Source organism: Ammospiza nelsoni, chromosome 3 (genome assembly GCF_027579445.1).
Source record: "Ammospiza nelsoni isolate bAmmNel1 chromosome 3, bAmmNel1.pri, whole genome shotgun sequence".
Lineage (NCBI taxonomy): Eukaryota > Metazoa > Chordata > Aves > Passeriformes > Passerellidae > Ammospiza > Ammospiza nelsoni.
The window spans coordinates 74840832-74859155 of NC_080635.1; the positions used below are offsets into that span (position 1 = coordinate 74840832).

Genomic DNA, 18324 nt, shown 5'->3' on the forward strand with positions numbered 1-18324 from the left:
AGATGCAGTAACTAGCTGGGCTCTGCAGTGTGGGCTGTGGACAGCAGAGTGCACTGCTCATGCAGCAGATGAAGGCAGCAGCACCCAGGCAGCTGCTGGGGGTGCTGGGGCCACAGCACCCTCCCGTTCCTTTTCACTGATCTTACTCCTTCAGCAGGTACAGCCTTAAGAGGGCATTTATTCAGCAATCATCTCAGGCAGGACTGCATCTTTTGGGAAGTGGGCCAGGTGTGTGCACTGACCAGCCAGGCTGGGAATGCAGGGGCTGCAGGAGCTGGGAAACCCTCTGGAGAGCACACATAGTGTGCCATCAGCACGAGTGTGCCATCTGCCCCCTCTCACTGCTGCTGAACATCTACATGTGCTGCTGCCACATCTGCAGGTACACTGTAGGCACATCCTGAGGGTGATTACAGCTGGTCATGTGGCAGGTTTGATCTCTAAAAAATAATAATTAAAAAAAAGCTTTCTGTGTGCACAGAAACAAAAAATAAGAGGTGTCATTTTTGCTCATACTACAGTATCCATCTGCTCACATTTAGTTAGCTTTTTCCATACAGGGGCAGATGAGAGAAAATGAGGAACTAACAGGTTTCCAGGAAGGTCAGGTTCATGTCATGATACAAAGCTCTGCATTAGTGGAAAGAAGTGTGTGCCCTGGTGTTGCATGCTGGAGGGGCACTGGCAGTGACTGCTTGGCTCTTTGTTGGTACAGCAGATGATTGCTGTTGCACATTAGCAAGCAGATGTTCTGTGCTTACATTGCTCTGGTGCATTTTTATTTGACTTTTCAGATTTGCACTTTACATTCAGATGGGAGAATTGGCAGCTACTTTATGAAGTATGACAAGAAGCAGCCATAATTAGGGCTGGAATAATTTTAGTGATCTGCAAGTCCATATTTGAGCATCTGGAAGAAACACAAAGTGTTATTTTGCAGCCTTGGGTCGTTTTCTGCTAAGTTTTCTTCTGTAGTCACGTCAGAGAGGCAACAGGTTGCAAGATTTACTGATGCTGTCAGCAGACTCAAGAACTTTCCAGTGCTGTCCCACCATCTGGTCTTTAAACTTCATGCAAATAGTTCTGGTGGTTCCTGGAAGCAGTAGCTCCTGTGTCCAGTGGCACCATTTGGAAAGCAGCCAACACAGCAGAGCCTTCAGGTGCTGTTGGAGACACACACAGAGGCTGAAGTGAGGAGTGATGCTGGAACTTCAGCAGCTCTGGTTGTCCAAGGGTGGATGAAGCTATAGGAGAAACCCTGCTCTTTGGAGGATTTGAACCATTCAAAAGCATTTGGAATATTGCAGCGTGCCTTAGTGCCTTAGTGTTTGTTTCTAAAATTTGGATCTGTTTTCTCTCAGACTGGGGGCAGTCCTGTTGAAAACCTGCTGAAATAATACCTGGCTCCAAAACTGCCTGCTATGGCCCAAGTCCAGCATGCCCTGCTCTGCTGCTGGCATCTGCTCCAGAGCCACACCAGCTGTGTTTGGCTTGGCAGGGAGCTCTCCTTCTTCCCTCTCTCATGGGCTCAAGCTGAGACCATGGGACTGCAAACCACGTCCATTCCCTGTTCTTGTCTCAGAACTTTTATTTTTGAGGTTCTCAAGGACAGGCTCTGCATTGCTGGTGTCACAAAGCATGGTAACCTGTCGGGGTGAGTACACAGGGCCTGGTGTTCTTACCAAATCCAGTTTCTCTGTGTCATCTTCGATCTGGAGCAACAATCCATACTGGTCCAGCAAGTACATAGCCCTGGAGACTGTCAGAAGGGTGACCTGGAAAGCCTGAGAAGGATACACAGTGTGTTTGTGTAGTTTTTAAAGAATACCTACATGCTTAAAGCTGACATCAACGTTCACAGTCCATGCTCGAGGCATTTCAGATGCCAAAGTCAGAGCTCCTAAATCTCTGAGAAACATCAGGTCAGGGGTGCATCGCAATGGTTTCTTTCCTCCTTTTCAACCTACCCTTTCTCTCCCTGCTTGAGATGCACTGTCCTCTGCAGGTGCTGCCAGGTTGTGCGTTGGTAGGAGAGCACGCTGCCACCAAGCAGTGCACATACACCTGAGAAGGAGAAAAAGTGCCATTTGATCCCTGTCAAATCCCACTTTGCAGAGCATTATTTTGTCCTTGTCTTTTGCAGAAACTACATCTGATTAGACTTATTCTTCTCTGGACACCTCCTTGTGTCACCTTCTAGCTGAACCTGCCTTGAATTTAAAGTTGGTGTCAAGGAAGCCCTCAGGCAGTTTGGTAATTCGGAGGCTGAGACAGGAGAAGTTAAAACCTCACGTGCTGCAGAGTATCAAAACTAGACAGAAACTCAATCCGGTGCCTGCTGCAGCTGCACACTTAGGAAGCAGCACAAGCTAGAATTGCATCATGTTCATTTCTAGCAAGTTCAAGAGTTGAGGTGCCTATGAAAGGCTGAGTAAATAACAGTGCAGTTGCTTGAGCTGCCCAGGCAGGGTGAGCACACCATGGCTGGTATCAGTACACATCAGGACAGGCAGTTCACTCAGCTGGAGCAAAGCACCCTCAGGTGACTGTCCTGGGTTTTTCTCTGCTCTCCTTAGTCTGTAGAGGGGAACAGGATCTCAAACTTTAAGACCAAACCCACATGCCTCTGCTTCTCTGACCCCCGAGGAGATGGATGACTGGCTAGGACAGGAGACAACAGAGCTGTACTTTGTGTGGATATTGGGACACATAAGTTGATTTTTCTCTCTAGACATTTTGAGCTGAAGTGATATGAATCTGAACTTATTCAAAGCCAGAATCACCGTTTAAAAATCATTTTTACATACAACATTCTTTTGTTTAGTCCAGCCTGTCCAATCTCAAATTAGCTAGGTGGCAGAGGAGATTTAAGAAGAGAACAGAATTAAACCTGCACACAGGGTATTTGAGTTGAATGTGAGGTGCCTAATTAAGTCTGTGAAGTGCCTAAATCTATTTCTCGAGGCACAGAGTCACAGAATATCTCAGGTTAGAAGGGATCCATATGGATCAAGTCCAACTTCCTGCTCCTTGCTACCTCCAACTAAACCACATGACAAAGAGCATCATCCAGACTTCTAGGATAGGGTCCACGAGTTGGAGGTGAGCCTTTCACTCAATCCTACCTGTTCCAGTTGCTGTGCCAGGGTCCTTACTGCCAGCCTTTTAAAGTGAGGAGGGTGTCTCACCCGGGGGCTAACAGGCACCGGGCAGAACTCTGCAGCAAACTCCCTGCCATTAATCTCACACCTATTTGAGAGAAAGAACAACAGATATAAATAGAAATTAGGGCTTTGCTGATGAGTTAATTGGACAGTTAATACTACTTGCCCATCCACAGTGATGTTCCATCTTGGGTTGCTGTTGAAGTCTGGAGATGAGGCTACCCAGCAGTTTTCCAGGTATAACTCAACACTGGGGCTCTTGTCCTGCAGCTCCACCTCAAGGAACACAGACTCCATGGGTTGTTTGAGTATTGCCGTGCTGGGCCCATAGAACTCCATGAAGGATTCATCTTGAGAAAATGTCAGGTGGTTTTGTTGTTGTTTAATATTATTTAAACTAAAACATACTTGGAAATTATCTGATTTCCATAGCAGGAGATTTACCTTTGGACACTCTTGAAACTACATTCAGAGCTTGTCTTACCCTCCTGTAAGCTGCAGAGAAGGAAATTCTAGTGAGGTTCTTTAGGCAAAAGTAAGGCATGTCTTAACAAGGGAACTTAGGATTGAAAGAGTTAGAGAGGTTTAAAAATGGAGGAAGAGAATTGCACACCTGCAGTATTTGAACGTGGAAACATCGTCCCAGAGCCAAAGGGAGGGGATGTGGCTGGGTCCCTGGAGAAGGCACCAAGCACTAGGGTCTCTTTGGCTTGGTAGTAGCACAAGACTGTTAGTCTAGAATAGAAGAAACAGCAATTGTTGTGTTCACATCTATTTCCCAGCAGCTGTACAGAAGTGAGCAGTGTCAGCCAGCAGCAGCTCCTACCTGTAGTCTGGATCTCTTGTGATTGTTGGTATGCTCTGTCTTGGAAGAGTCTCTTTCTCATAAGAGATTTCATTCTCATAAATAATGTGGTCACCTTCAAACTGTGCATATGGGAAGCTCATTGTAAATTGACTCTTCTCAGGAGCTGGGGCAGGGGACCAAGGGAGAAAATGCAGGAGAGGCAGAGAGTTCCAGCAGGTGTATCTGCTCTGGACATGGACTTACCCTTACAGAAGTGCCACAGGTAGTGACATGGAACTTGAAGAAGGCATGGGCTTCATTATACTCCTTAGGCTTGCAGGAGCTGTCCCTTAGCTTGGTTTTACTCATGTCAATGGCAGGAACTGTCTTCATTTGGGCAGATACCATTATGGTACCATCTGGGTGGCATACTGAGAAAGGCAGAAAGTTAGTTTGAGATCAAGAAAGAATCACACGTTTTTGTTGATTGATCAGTGCATAACTTACTTATAAATGCTGAAGAATTAAAACTGCAGCTAATGGAGAACATCTGTAAGGTCTCCATAGTTCTCACTTTCCTTAGGGCAACATCAAACCTTGCTTTGATTTTCTGAAAGGACACTTCCTGCAAAGGAGGAGATGGAAGAGATCTGTTATCTCTTTTACATCATCCACGTGTACCAAGCTTTGCTCCATAGCCTGTGCCACTTGAATATTAACAAGTGACAAGAGATAAGTCAGTGTGAAGGCTCAAGCCTGAAGCAACATGAGGGCAGAACTACAAGTACAAGTTTTCTTGTATGAATTTATCAGTCACTGTCACAGAGATAAATTTGGGCTGATTATTGTGGAATAGTTCAAATTATCACAGTATCAATTTCCCCCTGCCATGTCTTAAAATTTCAGCAAAATTTCCTTTAAAAGAGCTTCTTTCATAAAAGCTATATTGAAATGTTATTTCTGGCTCAGTGCAGATGTGACATTTTGCCTCATCTTACTAAAAACACTGAGGAGTTTGTTTTTGAAGACTTGGTGCATATCTTTTAGAGACAAATGGGGACTGCAGATTGCACAATACATGGCATTACCATAACGGTCCATGTCTAATGCCTCTTATCCTACTTGCTCTGTCTCAGAGTCCTTCCCTCTGGAGGTTTTCCAATATGTGCAATACCTCAGCACTACAGGCTGTGACTGCAGGACTCTGGGAGCAAACAGTCCTATGCGCTTTAGAAAAGGCATTGCTGAACAGCTCTTGTACCTCATAGATGAGTCCCCCAGCAAACAGAGGTATTTGCAGGATCAGGTGTGTGGAGTTGGTGGCTGCAAGGTACCCATTGGTGAGGGCAAGGTGCCGGTTCAGGAGCTTGTTACCAAGGTACAGGTCCCAGTACTGGTGCAAGCCAAAAGTGGGCAGGGTCAGATACAGGTTATCTTCATCACAGGAACCAACTGCTTCTGGAACTACTGTGGGAAGAAGGTGGGATGAAGAGTTAGCAATGAAGGAAGGTTTGATGGTGAGGTTTGGCCCAGGCAGGGATTTCTGTCACAGGTAGGAAACCCCAGCAGCCTGTTATGTGCATGCTGGCACTGTCTGCAGGGCTTGGCTGTGTTGCAGGGGTGTACCAGATGACATCTGGTGGGATGGGGAGTCCTGCTTCAGCAGTGGCCTGCCAGCTTCCTTCCAGCACTGTTCCCTGTTTCAGTAAGGCAAGCTGAGCTATGTATGTAAATACATTTTTTGATCTGCCTTCTTTGAGCTGAACCAAGAGCTATTTCAGAGACAAAATAGGACAGTGAGGAGACTGTCATCTTTGTGGCATGCAAAAAGCTAATAAATTTGAGAAAATACCAAACAGACCTCCTGACTGTTTCAGCAACCTGGTAAATACAGCTCTTAGTGGATGATTTCTCCTTATAGAAATACTGTCTTTGGAGATTAGAGCAATGTTTTTGAGTCATTTAAGTTCTGCCCTGGATGCAGAGGCAGAATTGTGTTTGAGGACAAACTGAAACTTGTAGCAATGTCTGAAAGTTTTGCCAGTAGATGTATGTTCACGTTCTGAGGCATCTTGTTCAGAGTTTGCAAGCCAACTTCTTCTACACACTTGTTTTATTGCTCTCAGTGTCTCGGGGGCAGACCGTCTTGCCAGCATGCAGAAGAGCTGCCATCAGCGGAGCAGCAACTTGGCTGTTAACAACAATGAGCTGTGGAGGGGTGGGGTTTTCCCCAAAGCTCTCACCCTCTCTCTGATGCTCTCACTGAATTCAGTGACAGCCATGCTGTTGATGCAAACCAGTTAATGTCAGGGGAAAGCTTACCAATATCAGCAATCACACACTCCACCTCTGCTGAGTGATAGTAGAGCATCATCTCCAGACCCACACTAAGGGTGTAGTTGACTAGGAGGGTGTATTTTGTTTCATTTCTATTCACATACTGAAAGAGAGAGAAGAGTAAGGCTGCAGCAGCTTTTGGAATAGGCAGGCATGTATATTCTGAACAACACTAAATAATTATTCCAACACCCTCCTCTCCCCTGCAAATAGCTCAGGCTCCAAAAGCATCGCTTCAGCTGGCCTAAAGCTATTCAGAAATCTGGCCTGGATTCAACTGCTCTTTCAGCCAAATATAAATGTTCTGCCTTTTTCAGAAAATGAAGACATTGAAAATGAACACAGTGGTGGTTCCTCTGTGGTAGCCCAATGGTGAAAGAACTCAGAGGGAGATCCAGGTCCAAATCCTTATTCTTCTTTACTCAGAGTGTGGGCTGAAACCAGGAGAGTAAATAATGGGTTGCATGGAAGGTTAGAGGAGATGCTGTGAGAGTTCTCTCTTAACATCCTCTTTTCCTTCACTGAAAGTGTTCCCAAAGCAAAACCTAGTGTTCAACCTGAAAGAAATACTTCTGGAATTTTTTTTTCTTGCTTTGATCCTTCATGCAATTTGACTGTGGTTTGACTGCAGCCTGAAAACTATTTGCACAAATCCTCTGCGTTCACAATGTTGTTCCTTGTAACAGCATCACAGCCTTGCGTGGTTTGGTTGAAAGAGTGGTAGAGGACTTGCAGTTACACATCCTCCCACTGAAATGAGAGGTTGAAATCCCTCTGTGAGTATATACCTTTTACAAATATTTAGATTACAAATGGTCTGAAGCTTAGCAAAATTACATTTAGAGTCTCTGAGCCTGCCCGTAGCATGCTCACATGGGGCATGGCCTGTGCCAGCAGCCACACAGTGGGCCCAGGAGTTACTGGATTTTTGAAACTGGTGTTTGCCAGCATTGCAATAATTGATTCCAAGACACTCCTGTTTCAAAGGGCAGCATCTAATACAGACTTGACAAACCTCTTCCTGCTGGATGTGCACTCAGACATTAGCCATGCTGACAGGCACTACAGGAAGTAACATTTCATCCCATCTAATTACACTTGATACTGATCTCCTGGAGATCTGTGGAGAGCAAGGTGGGGACATAAAAGCCTCTGATCTTAACTCAGATGATCTCAGACTCACTGACACCTTTATGATCAAGGAACTGTTGGCTTATAAAAGCTAGATCATGCTCTGCAAAGGGACTGCCCCACCTCCTCCACTCTGCTGCTGAAGTGACCTGCTGTATCCTACCTCTCTCAGAACATATGGATCATCAAAAGAGACTTCCAGGATAAATGCTTTTGTTCCATTAGAAAAGGGAGTTTCATAAATCTTGAAGCCGTGGTGCTGTGCTTCCCTCAGGGAAAATGGCACATTTCCTACTGTGATTGCCACCAGAGAGACATCGGGAAGAAAGTGTCCAAGTGCAACATTAAATAGCCTTTCCTCTGGCGCAGTGTCTGCAGGGAGAGAGCATCAAATTACTGCTGATGTGGATCAAATAAGGAGGACGGTTGGGGTGGCCTCCCATTCAAATTCCAGGAAACTTAGCCAGCAGCCATCTCTTTAATGGCCCTGATTAATGAGTGTTTGTGTTCCAGTCAGATCTGAAATACTCTGAGTACATGAGAATTGCTTCAAGCTGCAGGGGATTAACAACAAATACATAGAACTTTATAGAAAGTGGGTTCAGTGACTTTCTAGAGGTGCACTATGATGTGCAATACCTTTAAAGAAATCTAGAATCTACTTCAGTCACATAAAATTTGAAAAAAATTATCATAATGTATGGTAAGAGGCTTCTTTTTCTTTTTATATCACTTATCCAGACAATTCCAAGTATCATTAGTGCCTTAATGCATTGGAACATTAAATTTAAAAACCATGACTGCAGCACTGGGTGGCACAATGATTTCAGTATGCTCCCAAGGTATCAAATGCAGCAATCTGGGGGAGAAAATACAGTCAATGAATGCTGTCCTCAGACAGTTCTTCCCAGTGTGATAACTGCACATCTGCACATCACGAAATCTTTATTCCAGTGCTCACTGGAAAAATCCAGGCATTAACATGAAAGGAATGTTTACATTTTTATCAGCAACTTATAAGTTAAGCCTAAAGGGTTTTTGCTCATTTTTTGTTTGTTTGTTTGTTTGCTTTACTATAGTACTTGAATCTTGACTTTGCCTAGAAAATTGTAAGTGGGAGTTGAGAACATTCTGGTGAATGTAGATGTGTGGCACAGGTTGGGTGGAGCAACGAGTAGCACAGCAGAAGATTGGTAAGGGTCAATGAGAGGAATGACTTACTGTTGATAACAGTTGGCATTTGTGGCATGAAAGGGGTGGTGATGGATTTGATGACTGTATACTTCGTGGTTTGCCAATCTGCATCCATCCATGTGTGCTCCAGAAACAGGTCAATGCAGTAAGTGACTCCATATACACCACCAGATATGGAGCTCTAGGAGGTAAAATGTGGGATTAAGTCTTAATGCTCAGTGGCTTAATGAAGAGATGACTGAATATGGTTAAAATTCTCACACTACGAAGAGAAAATGGTATTCTAGTACAGCTTGGGATGGATTTTGCTTGTTTGTTTGGTAGCTTGGCCCATTAGTCTGGTCCATGTGTGGCTCAGATACTGCTGAGATCCTTAATAAGGAAGTATCAGGGGTGTCCTCATTGAGTTTAGCACATCACCATGTTTGTTTTGTTGGGATTTTTTTTACCATTCCTGGATTGCCAGTCATGTCCCTTGTTCTGTCTGTTGCACAAATAGGGAACTTGTAGGGGGATAGAACATAAGTAAATAAAGGTATAAAAGTATATAATAGTTTACATTAGATTACATTTACAAAAGATTACATTCTATATAAAAGTATAGAATGTAATCTTACCCCCTAAAGAGTTGCAGCTGAGCCAATTACTAAGTGCTAGGAGCAGGCCTGATGTTAACAGGCCGCAGCTGCAGCCAGTCAGCAGAGTGTTATAAAAGAGTGGATTGGGTGGCTGAGGGGAACTGGAGTCAGTGGCTGCTGTGAGGGCAAGGAAGAGTCAGTGCCTGGAGGAGCTGCCTGCAAGAAACATCAAGGAGGTATGGAACTCTGGCAATATGGAACCCTTGCAATGTAATGACAATAGAACTCCTGAAGAGGATAAGTAAAAATCACACCAATTCCATCTTGTAGGAATATTGCCAATTCCTTTCTAGGTGTTCAAGTTGGGTGGAGTTTTGAGCAACCTGATGTACTGAAGGATGTGTCTGCCCATGGCAGTGGAGTCTGGAGTAAATTGTAAAGTGCTCTCCAGCCCAAACTAGTCTATTCTATGGAGCATTCCTTTTGACATTGCCTCTGTATCTGTAAATTATGTATTGGTGAGGAATAAATTGTGTTCAAAGCAGGTGACTGCACCCCAACAACATGCAGAGAACATGTCCCTTGCTAAATCATTCTGTCTTGGAAATTGACAGGGAAATTACTCATTGAACCAGACCAGAAGTTTACCAGGACTAGTTTCATTATTGAGCAACATTAGACAATTAAATTCCAATGTCCAGAGATCCCTTCACTCTTAATGTATTAGTATGCCTTATAGATTATTAACAAAAGGCAGACTCTTGTTTTGACCATGTTTTGTCATTATAAATTCCCAGTTTCTGAGTAAGTGCTTTCAAAACACAGAGAAGAATCTAGCTCTTCAAATTTATTGTATCTGCAAATTTTAAGCAGCAGTCAATCAGTATTTGGATTTATCGTGATTTGACACATCTGTAGTACAGGCCCTCAAATGTATTTGTGTGTGACAGGTTTGTACTAACCTCTAGCTTGCCCCCTTCTGCTCCAGTAGGGATGGTTATTCTGATGTGTGTCTCGTTGTACTCCAGTAAGTAGTTCATCTCCTCTGGATTCACTATGACTTGATCATCCACTCCCATTACAATGCTTTTAGACAGGAAGGTGGATTCCTGGACCACTAGTGTGGGGATAACTCTTGGCACAGTCCATGTTAGTGTGGTATTGGTGAAGCTGATGCCATCTGTGGAGTTAGATAGACAGTTCCAGAGAGGGGGCAATTGGAGTTACCACTCAGTCCTGTCTCTGCCTTTCCCTGATTCCATTTCACCAGGATATCTGTACAGCTGTCACTGATGCAACACCTTGTAGGACATTAGCCAAAGGATGGCTATTTTGTCACAGAGACCCTGGCACTCGAAGCAGACCTGAATCACCAGTTTCAGGTGAATCATTAATTTATTCAGAAGAACTGGCAGCTATGGTCCCAGCTACCTGCTCTGTTCTTCCAGGGCTTACTGGCAGAAGAAAGAGGGCACAGAGCAACCTGTTTGCACCTTCTTGAAATATTGGCTTCAAGGTCTCATCAACTTAAAACCTCATGCTTCCTCACCACTTGTTCACATTAATGATCTCTGTGAGATTATAAATGGCTGTGAGAGCCAGGTGCAGCCACCACGTTTCTGCGAAAAGCCAGGCCAGTCCTGCCTCTCCAGAGAAAAGGATTACGTGAGTTTCAAGGATGCAGAGCTGCATGCCTTGCATGGAATGGTATGAAAAAGAGGAGCCAAGGCTGTGGGATTAGTCCAGGGGAGGCTCCCTGGCTCTTCTATAGCAGTTTTTCTTGTTTCCAGTTCCCTGCATCTAATGTGGGGATTTGAGAAACCAGAGACATGACACTGGACTGGGAACACAAGTAATGTAGTGTCACAGCAGGGACTGTGTTTGTCCAGGACCAAAGCCACAGACTCTTAGCTCATGTTGTTCTGAGAGAAGCTTGTAAACCTCTTCTCTTAGTGAGAATGGGAAGACTGTGTTTTCTGCTACCTCTTTCAGTGGTTATTTTTAGTGAACAAGGAAGAGATCCTTACCAACAGGACAGGAGACAGTTGTGTCAATCAGCAAAAGCAGCCACCGCTGCCTGTACATGGAAGTGGAAGTGATCATGTTCATAGTTACACCACTGACCTGTTTGAGCCCAGGCAGAAAAAGAGAGCTGATGTTCTGGAGAGGCAGTGGGAACAGCAGAGCTTTGTGTCTGGCTGGGACCAACAACTCACCACGCTGACATCAGACTCGTTGCTGTGGTAGGGCGCTCGCAGGTACACCCGGGACAGGCTGTTATTGAAGCTGTAGCCCAGTTTTACTGCATCACTTACTGTTATTCTCTTTCTCCCTGATGGAGAAACAAACATCAGTTGCCATTGCTGGTATGCAACATTTTGAGTCTGCAAGAGAGAGATGATCTATATCAGTTCTGTGTCTCTTAAAAAGCTGAGTAGTGATACTGTGGTGGCAGTTTCCCTGTTAGAAGTGAAAGTAACTGGAATGATACTAGGAGCTCATCTCAGGCAAGAAATACCCTTGAGATATATATGTGTATATATATGAATATGTAAAGATGAGGAATTCTATAGCTCTTTAAGGCATCTTTAGAGATACTCTTCTGGCATCCCTGGAAGAAATGTAGACAGGTGGCCTTGAAAAAATCCACTGTGGACAAAATATCTGTGCTGTTAAGAAACTGATTGTCCCCATGTCTGTTGATTGCTGGAGCAGTCCAGAGGCCAAATGTCAGACTACCATTTATAGTGTGTAGCCATACTGTGTCAAAGATAAGGAGAGAGCAATGGCTGTACTGGCCTAGAACAGAGTCCCCTGCACTGCCCACTGTGATGGGCACATGGGAGCACAGTCAAAAGGAAAATGGGCATCAGGAGCAAGTAAGACATGAGAAACATGGGACAAGCATTTATATTTGACAGAATCACAGAATGGTTAAGGTTGGAAGGAGCCACTGGAGGCCATCTAGTCCAACCTCCTGGCTTAAGCAGGTTCCCCATGAGCATGGTACTCAGGATTGTGTCCAGGCAGCTTTTGAATTTCTCCAGATGAGACTCCACACCTTCTCTGGGCAATCTGAATTCTTCCTCGCATTCAGGTGGAACTTCCAGTGGATCAGTTTCTGTCTGATCTCGTCCTGCTGCTGGGCACCACTGAGGAGAACCTGTCTCCATCCTCTTGATGCCCTTCCTTTAGATACTTGTGTGCTAAGATTCTCTCCTACTCTTTCCCAGTCTAAACAGGCCCAACTCCCTCAGCTTTTCCTCATAAGATAGATGCTCCTGTCATCATTTCCCACTCATTCTTTCCAGCCTCAAATATTTTTCATCTCAGAGACTCCTGAGCTATCTGTACCTTCTTTGTATTTTGTGTGTCTTATTGGATTTCTCTTCAGTCAACTTTTCCAGACTTTCCTTGGGATCAAGTAAGGTTTTAGCAGCCACAACATCTTTTGGTGGTGAGTTTGACAGTTTCATTACCCATTGTGTGAAGAACCACCTACCTTTGTTTGTCTTGAGCTCAGTTTCCACTAATGGAACAAGTGTATGACTGTTCTCCCACCTAAATGTCTTTTTTGCAGTCTAGAGGTCTAAAAATACTTGAGAGGTTTTCAGTACTTGACGGCAAATTTGTCATCTCCCTTTTTTTGTCGGAGATGGAGCTATGCCCCAAGAATGACTCATAGGAGCAGAGAGAAGAGGCAGGCTAGAACTGTTAGGAAAAACTCCCCTTCATACCTCTGGCAGTGCTGACATCCATGCTACAGTGTAGTCATTTGAAACTGCTGGGACATCAGTCTTCACTGACACCTGGGGACACAGGAGATTCTTTGGGAGTAATGGGAGCAAACAGATCTTCAGTATTATTACAGGCATGGGGAATAGTATCTCTCAGGATTTAGCAGTTTGCATTCATTAGAGGCAATTAAAGTGTTTGCATGGCAGTTCTTGATGGCAGTAATTTTGTGGCCTTGAAATGAAAGTAAGTTGGCCTGGGTCTCTCCACTGGAGGTGTAGGAAAGCAGGTTATTGGCATTTAGAGGACTGGTTCTCTCTTCCCATGCAGGCTGAACACCTGAAAATGCAGGATCCCCAGTACCTAAGGTAGGTGCTGTGGTGTAAATCCTTCCCACACGTGCTGCAGAGTGAGGCAAGGAAACAGGACAGTCAGAAGACACCTGTACCATGGTTTAATTGTGTTGCAACCCAGACATGACTGCACAGCCTTGAGTTCTGACAGGAGAAATATGTTTTCTTTCTCCTGCCTGTTGCAGGCGTGCACAGAAAGCAATGAAATTTGGATTGTTTGCTGCCTCATTTCTACACTGGTGTGTAGGTGATGGCAGCAGGCTGAGCAGCCCAATTGCATCACAGGACAGGAGGCAGCTCCTGTCTCACAATCATGTCCTGTGAGTTGTGTGATTCAGCAGAGATGCAGCTCTGCAAACTCTAGGTTTTATTATTTCAGATATGAGGATGACATTCTCACTGCTGCAGCACTTTATGACCAAAAGGGACTCTCATGAGCTTAAGAGCTTGGCCTTAAGCCTCTCTGTTAATTTTCTTGCAGAGGCTTGCATCTGTACAGTTTACAGACTTCATCTGTACAGTTTACTGAGTTTCACTGCATACAAAATATTTATGGCATGTAAATGTGTTACTAATCAGATCTGCAGCTACACACTATGCTAAATATCAGCAGGTTGCTATTTTGCCTGGTACATGGGGTACAATCAACTTCTGACAGGAATTTGTGGAGGTTGATGTTCCTGCCAGGAACAGCCTCTCCTTCAGAGGGAAGGTTTTTACCTCCATGTAGTTTTCTTCACACACAATTTCTCTTGAAGCCCAGGATGCATAGGAGCAGTACATAGGGTAGGTGTAGGTGACAGCTGCCCTCATGCTTGAAAATGAGGAGACTTTGATGTTCACAGTCAGTGAAAACAGCTCATCTGCCTGGGAAGAAAAACTGGCAATTCAGCAGCTGGTGTGGAAGGTTCCAGCAGTGGCTGCATGGGACCATGCAGCCCAGTGTTCTGTTTCTGAGAGATTTTATAGTGATGAGAACAGCTTGAGAACTGCAGTAACAGCTCCTACAACCAACATACCACCCTGTCTGCAATGGTTTGTATGCAGGGTCTTACTGAGCCAGGGACATTGCCTCAGCACTCACAGCCTTTGGCTCAGGCCCCATCTCAGCTCTGTTCTTGCCACACTGTAAAGGAGCAGCTGGTCAAGGGCAGACCTGACCTACCTTACTGTGAGATTCATGTTTCTCCTCTTTGTGACTCTGTGTGTCTCCACATAGAGAAAGTACTGGAACTTTTGTTTTGATCTAAGTAGTTCAAACCTAATCTACAAATTAATGTTTAACACCAGACTAAGTCCAGTAAAAAAAATCCTTTTGGTTCTTTAGCTCCCCAGAAGCCACACACAAAGCCATGGATTGTCCTTCTATCTGACATAGATGTGTATTTTTTACAGAAGAAGGCAAAACCTTTACAGAGAAATTTCCAGCCTGGAAATCCAGGTCATTGCACAGAACACTGTACACCCCCATTCTTGTTAGCTAACTCTGCCTATAAAGTTTTACCATATTTTTTCTGTGGGGCTTCCAGGACTAACCAGACTAAACATGGACAAGCAATGAAGTTTCTACTCTGATTTGTTCTGGTTTTGGGTACATTTCATTTCAACTAACATTTAGAAATTAGAAATCCAGGCTACACTTTTACACATATTTTTGGAAGGGGTGAATCACCTTCTGGAGATGCCTGCTTCTCTCCATTGACTATTGTGGAAGAGCAAACAACTAGTTTAGACTAGACATTATCTTTTAGATGGCTAAAGTTACGTGAGGCAAATCTGGGTCTAATAGACATGTGTGATCTACGTTCCTAGGCATGTGTTAACAGGCACATTACCACACAAATTAGGCCAGGAAATGATCTGCCAGAATCACACTGCAAACATTGCTTTTTCAAGCAGATGCCTACTTCTTTCCAGAGAGGCTTTCAAGAAACTCTCTGGCAAATCAGCAGCTACAAGGATATGCTTGAGAACTGGCAGCTACTCAGCAGCATTAGGATAAGTGTCATTCCACGGAGAGAGGAAATCCCATGTCAGTCACACTGAACAAACCTCCCAGCAGAGAGCCGTTGCCTATTCATTTCCACGCTACACTCCCAACACTAGTTCCTTGAGTTCAGTATTCTCAAAACATGCCATTAGAATGCCATATACTATCTCAAATTTGTGTTTTTGGAGAAGATGTACTGCCTGAGCTGCTTCCCAGCCCGTGTCTGGGCCTTACCTCATTGGCCACGTGACAGCCGAGCACCGAGGCGCGGAACACGGGATTGCCCCACACGTCCTCTGACAGCACATAGCCACAGCGAGAGGCCAGCTGCTCATCCAGCAGAACTGGGCCAGAGTAGGGATCTGCAGGAAAAAGGGAGAGACATGGAGGATGTAAAGCTCAAGGCAAGTCTTGGGGCAGAGTGGTGCTGAGGCCCTCTCACACAGCTCTTCGTGTGGGTTGGGAGCTCTCCAGTGACATGGCTGCTAAGGAGCTGGTGACACTGGGCTGGCATGAGACAGCTTGGCATGACTCAAGCTCACACACATAATGTGCACTTCAATGCCTGTTTCCTTGCATCCAGAAGCTTGTGCCATTGCCACTTTGAAGTGCTATTAGGTGAGTTTCTCTGAAGCATCACCTTCATTTCTCCCTCCCTGATTTTGGTCTCTAGAAAAGAGTTATGGGCTATTAAACCCATCTGTTTCTAAAAATCATCAAGGTGGGATAATCTGCTGCCCACTCTGCTCAAAGGATGTGGTCACAGGTCTGTTTTGGGCGGGCACTTTTACATATTGATCAGGTTTGCTGCTTCTCTCTGTGTGCTGTGAGGCCTATGGGGGAGCCAACAAGAGACATGACAGGGACTGGCTGTGCTCAGCTCTTGATGATGGTAGAATTAGTAACAGCATATTTTGTTAACCAATCTGATTAAGGAGCCATTTTAGTCTTGGGTTAGATACAAAAATCTGTACAAACAGATAGGGTTTAACTAGCTGCCACTGCAATTTCTAGAATTGTCTGTCATGCCTATATGTTGGACAGTTCTAGAACTGTTGTTTCAATAGATGGATGCCTGCAGGCAGGATAGGCTCGGGAGATAAGTGGGAATAATTTTGGAAGAAGAAAGAATAGCTTTTATGAGACCAGCTGATAGAGCTGGAAGAAACAAACAGCATTTTGTGCCTGAAGGCTGGTCTGTTTTTTCCAGCAGTATCAGTTACTCTCATAAATGCTATCCCTTCTGCCCACACCCTTTCCATACTCAATTTTTTCAGTTCTGCCTTCAAATCAAATGAAAAAAAAACATAACCCAGAAAAGAGTGCGCTGATCTCAAGAGAAATTAATTAGATTTGGGGTGAAATCACATACTTTTCACAATCTGATGTGAACATTTTCTGGTTTTCATTTTGGTTCCGAAGGTTTTTGTTTTCTGCAGAAGATGGAACCCCTTTGTCCAATCTGAATCATGGTATTTAAATGCCCCTGTGGTGCTAAATAAAAAGGAAATAAAGATACCCTCCTAAGTGCTTTAATTGCTGCAGCACTCACTCAGCCCTCATTGAGAGTGTGTTTTCTGGGTACTACCCAGCCTCCACTGCTGTTGTCATTGTGCTGTTCAGGGCATATCCAATGTGCAATGTTGCCTTTGTTTTCCTTGCTGGACATGTGTAAGGGCTCAGCAGAGGGAAGAATGAAAGCCAAATGTCAGTCCTTCCTCCTCAGACCATCCTCTCTCCTTTCCCAGCACTGTAGCAGCACGGGGCAGAGGGGCTGTGGCTGTAGTTACCAACTTTACTCCTCTGCAGGGTTAGTGCCCAAATTGAGGTGGGAGAGGCTGGCTCAGGGTGACAAGGATCTGCTGCACGTTCCTTGGGTCAGTTACCAATTATCAATAGATGGCAGCAGCATCCAGATCACAGACTCTGGGATGTCTTAGGTGATTCCCCAGCCTTCATGCTATTCGGGGCTGCCACTTGTAACTCACCATAGATTTCCAGCTGGAAGAACTTTCCCTGGAGCAAGAGTTTATTCAGTTTCATCCAAAAAATTCTGGAGCGGCAACTGCTCTCCACAAAACCTAGTGGGAGCACATGTAGAGCTGATGAGTCAGTAGGACTGGAGGGCAGAGAGGAGGCACATTGTGTTACAAGCAAAATAACTGAGTTCTCATCCTTGCCTCTCTCCCCACTCTGCTTTTATCATGTTTCACCAACCTGGGGGAGCCATCCGCCTCCCTTGTCCCAGCCAGAACAGGAAGAAAAACAGCCAGATCCTGCAGTATAAGCACATGAGCTAATAATAGGGAGAACAGAGAGAAAAAAAATAAAAGATCAAAATGGAAAATTAAGGAGGTGGAAACCAAAGTCTTGTTACCTGTGCAGCAAGTGACCCACAGCCTCCATCTGTCCCCAGGGACCTGTGCATGGGCAGCAAAGTCCTCCTCCCTGTGAAGTAAAGCAGACCCAGGTGTGCAGGTGGAACTTGGTCAGACCCAGGAGCAGGGGTGCAGGTTACCTTTCACAGACTGTGCTGTCTTCTCCAAACCTTGTGTGTGGACCAGGAGAGGCCAGTGGCTTCTGTTGTGGAAGGACACCTGGGTGGAATCCTGCAGTGCCCTCCAACGTTATCAGAGCTCACTCCCAGCAGGGGAGGCAGCTCCCTCTCTCTGGGAGGGCACAGCACCCTCCTGCCAGAAATCTGCAAGGTCAGAGGCTGCTGCTGAGCCTAATTGTAATGAGTACAGCAGACCTGGTGCTTTCCATCAACCCCTGGGAAGTATTCTCATTCCTTACAAGCCAGTTGGGTAGCTCTAGCTTCAGGTCTTTAGAACACATGAAACATTTCTCCAGAGGTGTTTTAATGTGGTCTACACAGGAAATATATTTTTGTTTCTGTGAAATGTCTCAGTGACCCAGCCATGCCAGAGATAACAGCAGTACTTTGGCAGCTGCACATTTTGCTTTTGTGGATCCAGTTAGGTTGCCCTTTGATTTGTTTGATTATCAGAGAGTGTTTTGGTGAAAACATCTTGTTTTCAGAAGTGCTGCAATA

The 18324-nt window shown here is 44.8% G+C and overlaps 1 protein-coding gene across 3 annotated transcripts; it reads right to left on the minus strand.

Annotated features, from left to right (window-relative positions):
* Positions 1-749: 749 nt before the first annotated feature.
* On the minus strand, positions 750-17827 carry LOC132071334 (zona pellucida sperm-binding protein 2-like). Of its 3 annotated transcripts, XM_059468895.1 has the most exons (23): positions 17647-17827; positions 17487-17545; positions 17258-17350; positions 15504-15631; positions 14000-14146; positions 12929-13000; positions 11408-11575; positions 11219-11315; positions 10154-10371; positions 8641-8794; positions 7583-7791; positions 6274-6391; positions 5213-5418; positions 4459-4576; positions 4216-4382; positions 3991-4091; positions 3778-3899; positions 3609-3659; positions 3331-3514; positions 3126-3249; positions 1968-2064; positions 1683-1784; positions 750-1163 (listed from the first exon to the last, which is right to left on the minus strand). In XM_059468895.1, the coding sequence occupies exons 1-22, from the start codon at positions 17673-17675 to the stop codon at positions 1702-1704; spliced, it is 2745 nt and encodes a 914-aa protein (XP_059324878.1). In that variant the 5' UTR covers positions 17676-17827; the 3' UTR covers positions 750-1163; positions 1683-1701. The 3 variants fall into 3 exon arrangements, with proteins under 3 accessions (XP_059324878.1, XP_059324877.1, XP_059324876.1); XM_059468894.1 differs by having other exon boundaries at positions 3126-3514; positions 5213-5415; XM_059468893.1 differs by having other exon boundaries at positions 3126-3514.
* Between the last annotated feature and the right edge of the window lie 497 nt (positions 17828-18324).

What these genes read in the sequence shown, in the direction of transcription:
- LOC132071334 (XM_059468893.1), bottom strand. Translation starts at nt 17,675, where the DNA reads ATGGAGGCTGTGGGTCACTTGCTGCACAG. An exon ending in ATCCATATGTTCTGAGAGAG is followed by an intron (nt 6,392 to 7,582) that starts GTAGGATACAGC and finishes TCTCTCTTTCAG; the next exon opens with TATGTGAATAGAAATGAAAC. An exon ending in GTGTGTGATTGCTGATATTG is followed by an intron (nt 5,419 to 6,273) that starts GTAAGCTTTCCC and finishes TTCTTCCCACAG; the next exon opens with TAGTTCCAGAAGCAGTTGGT.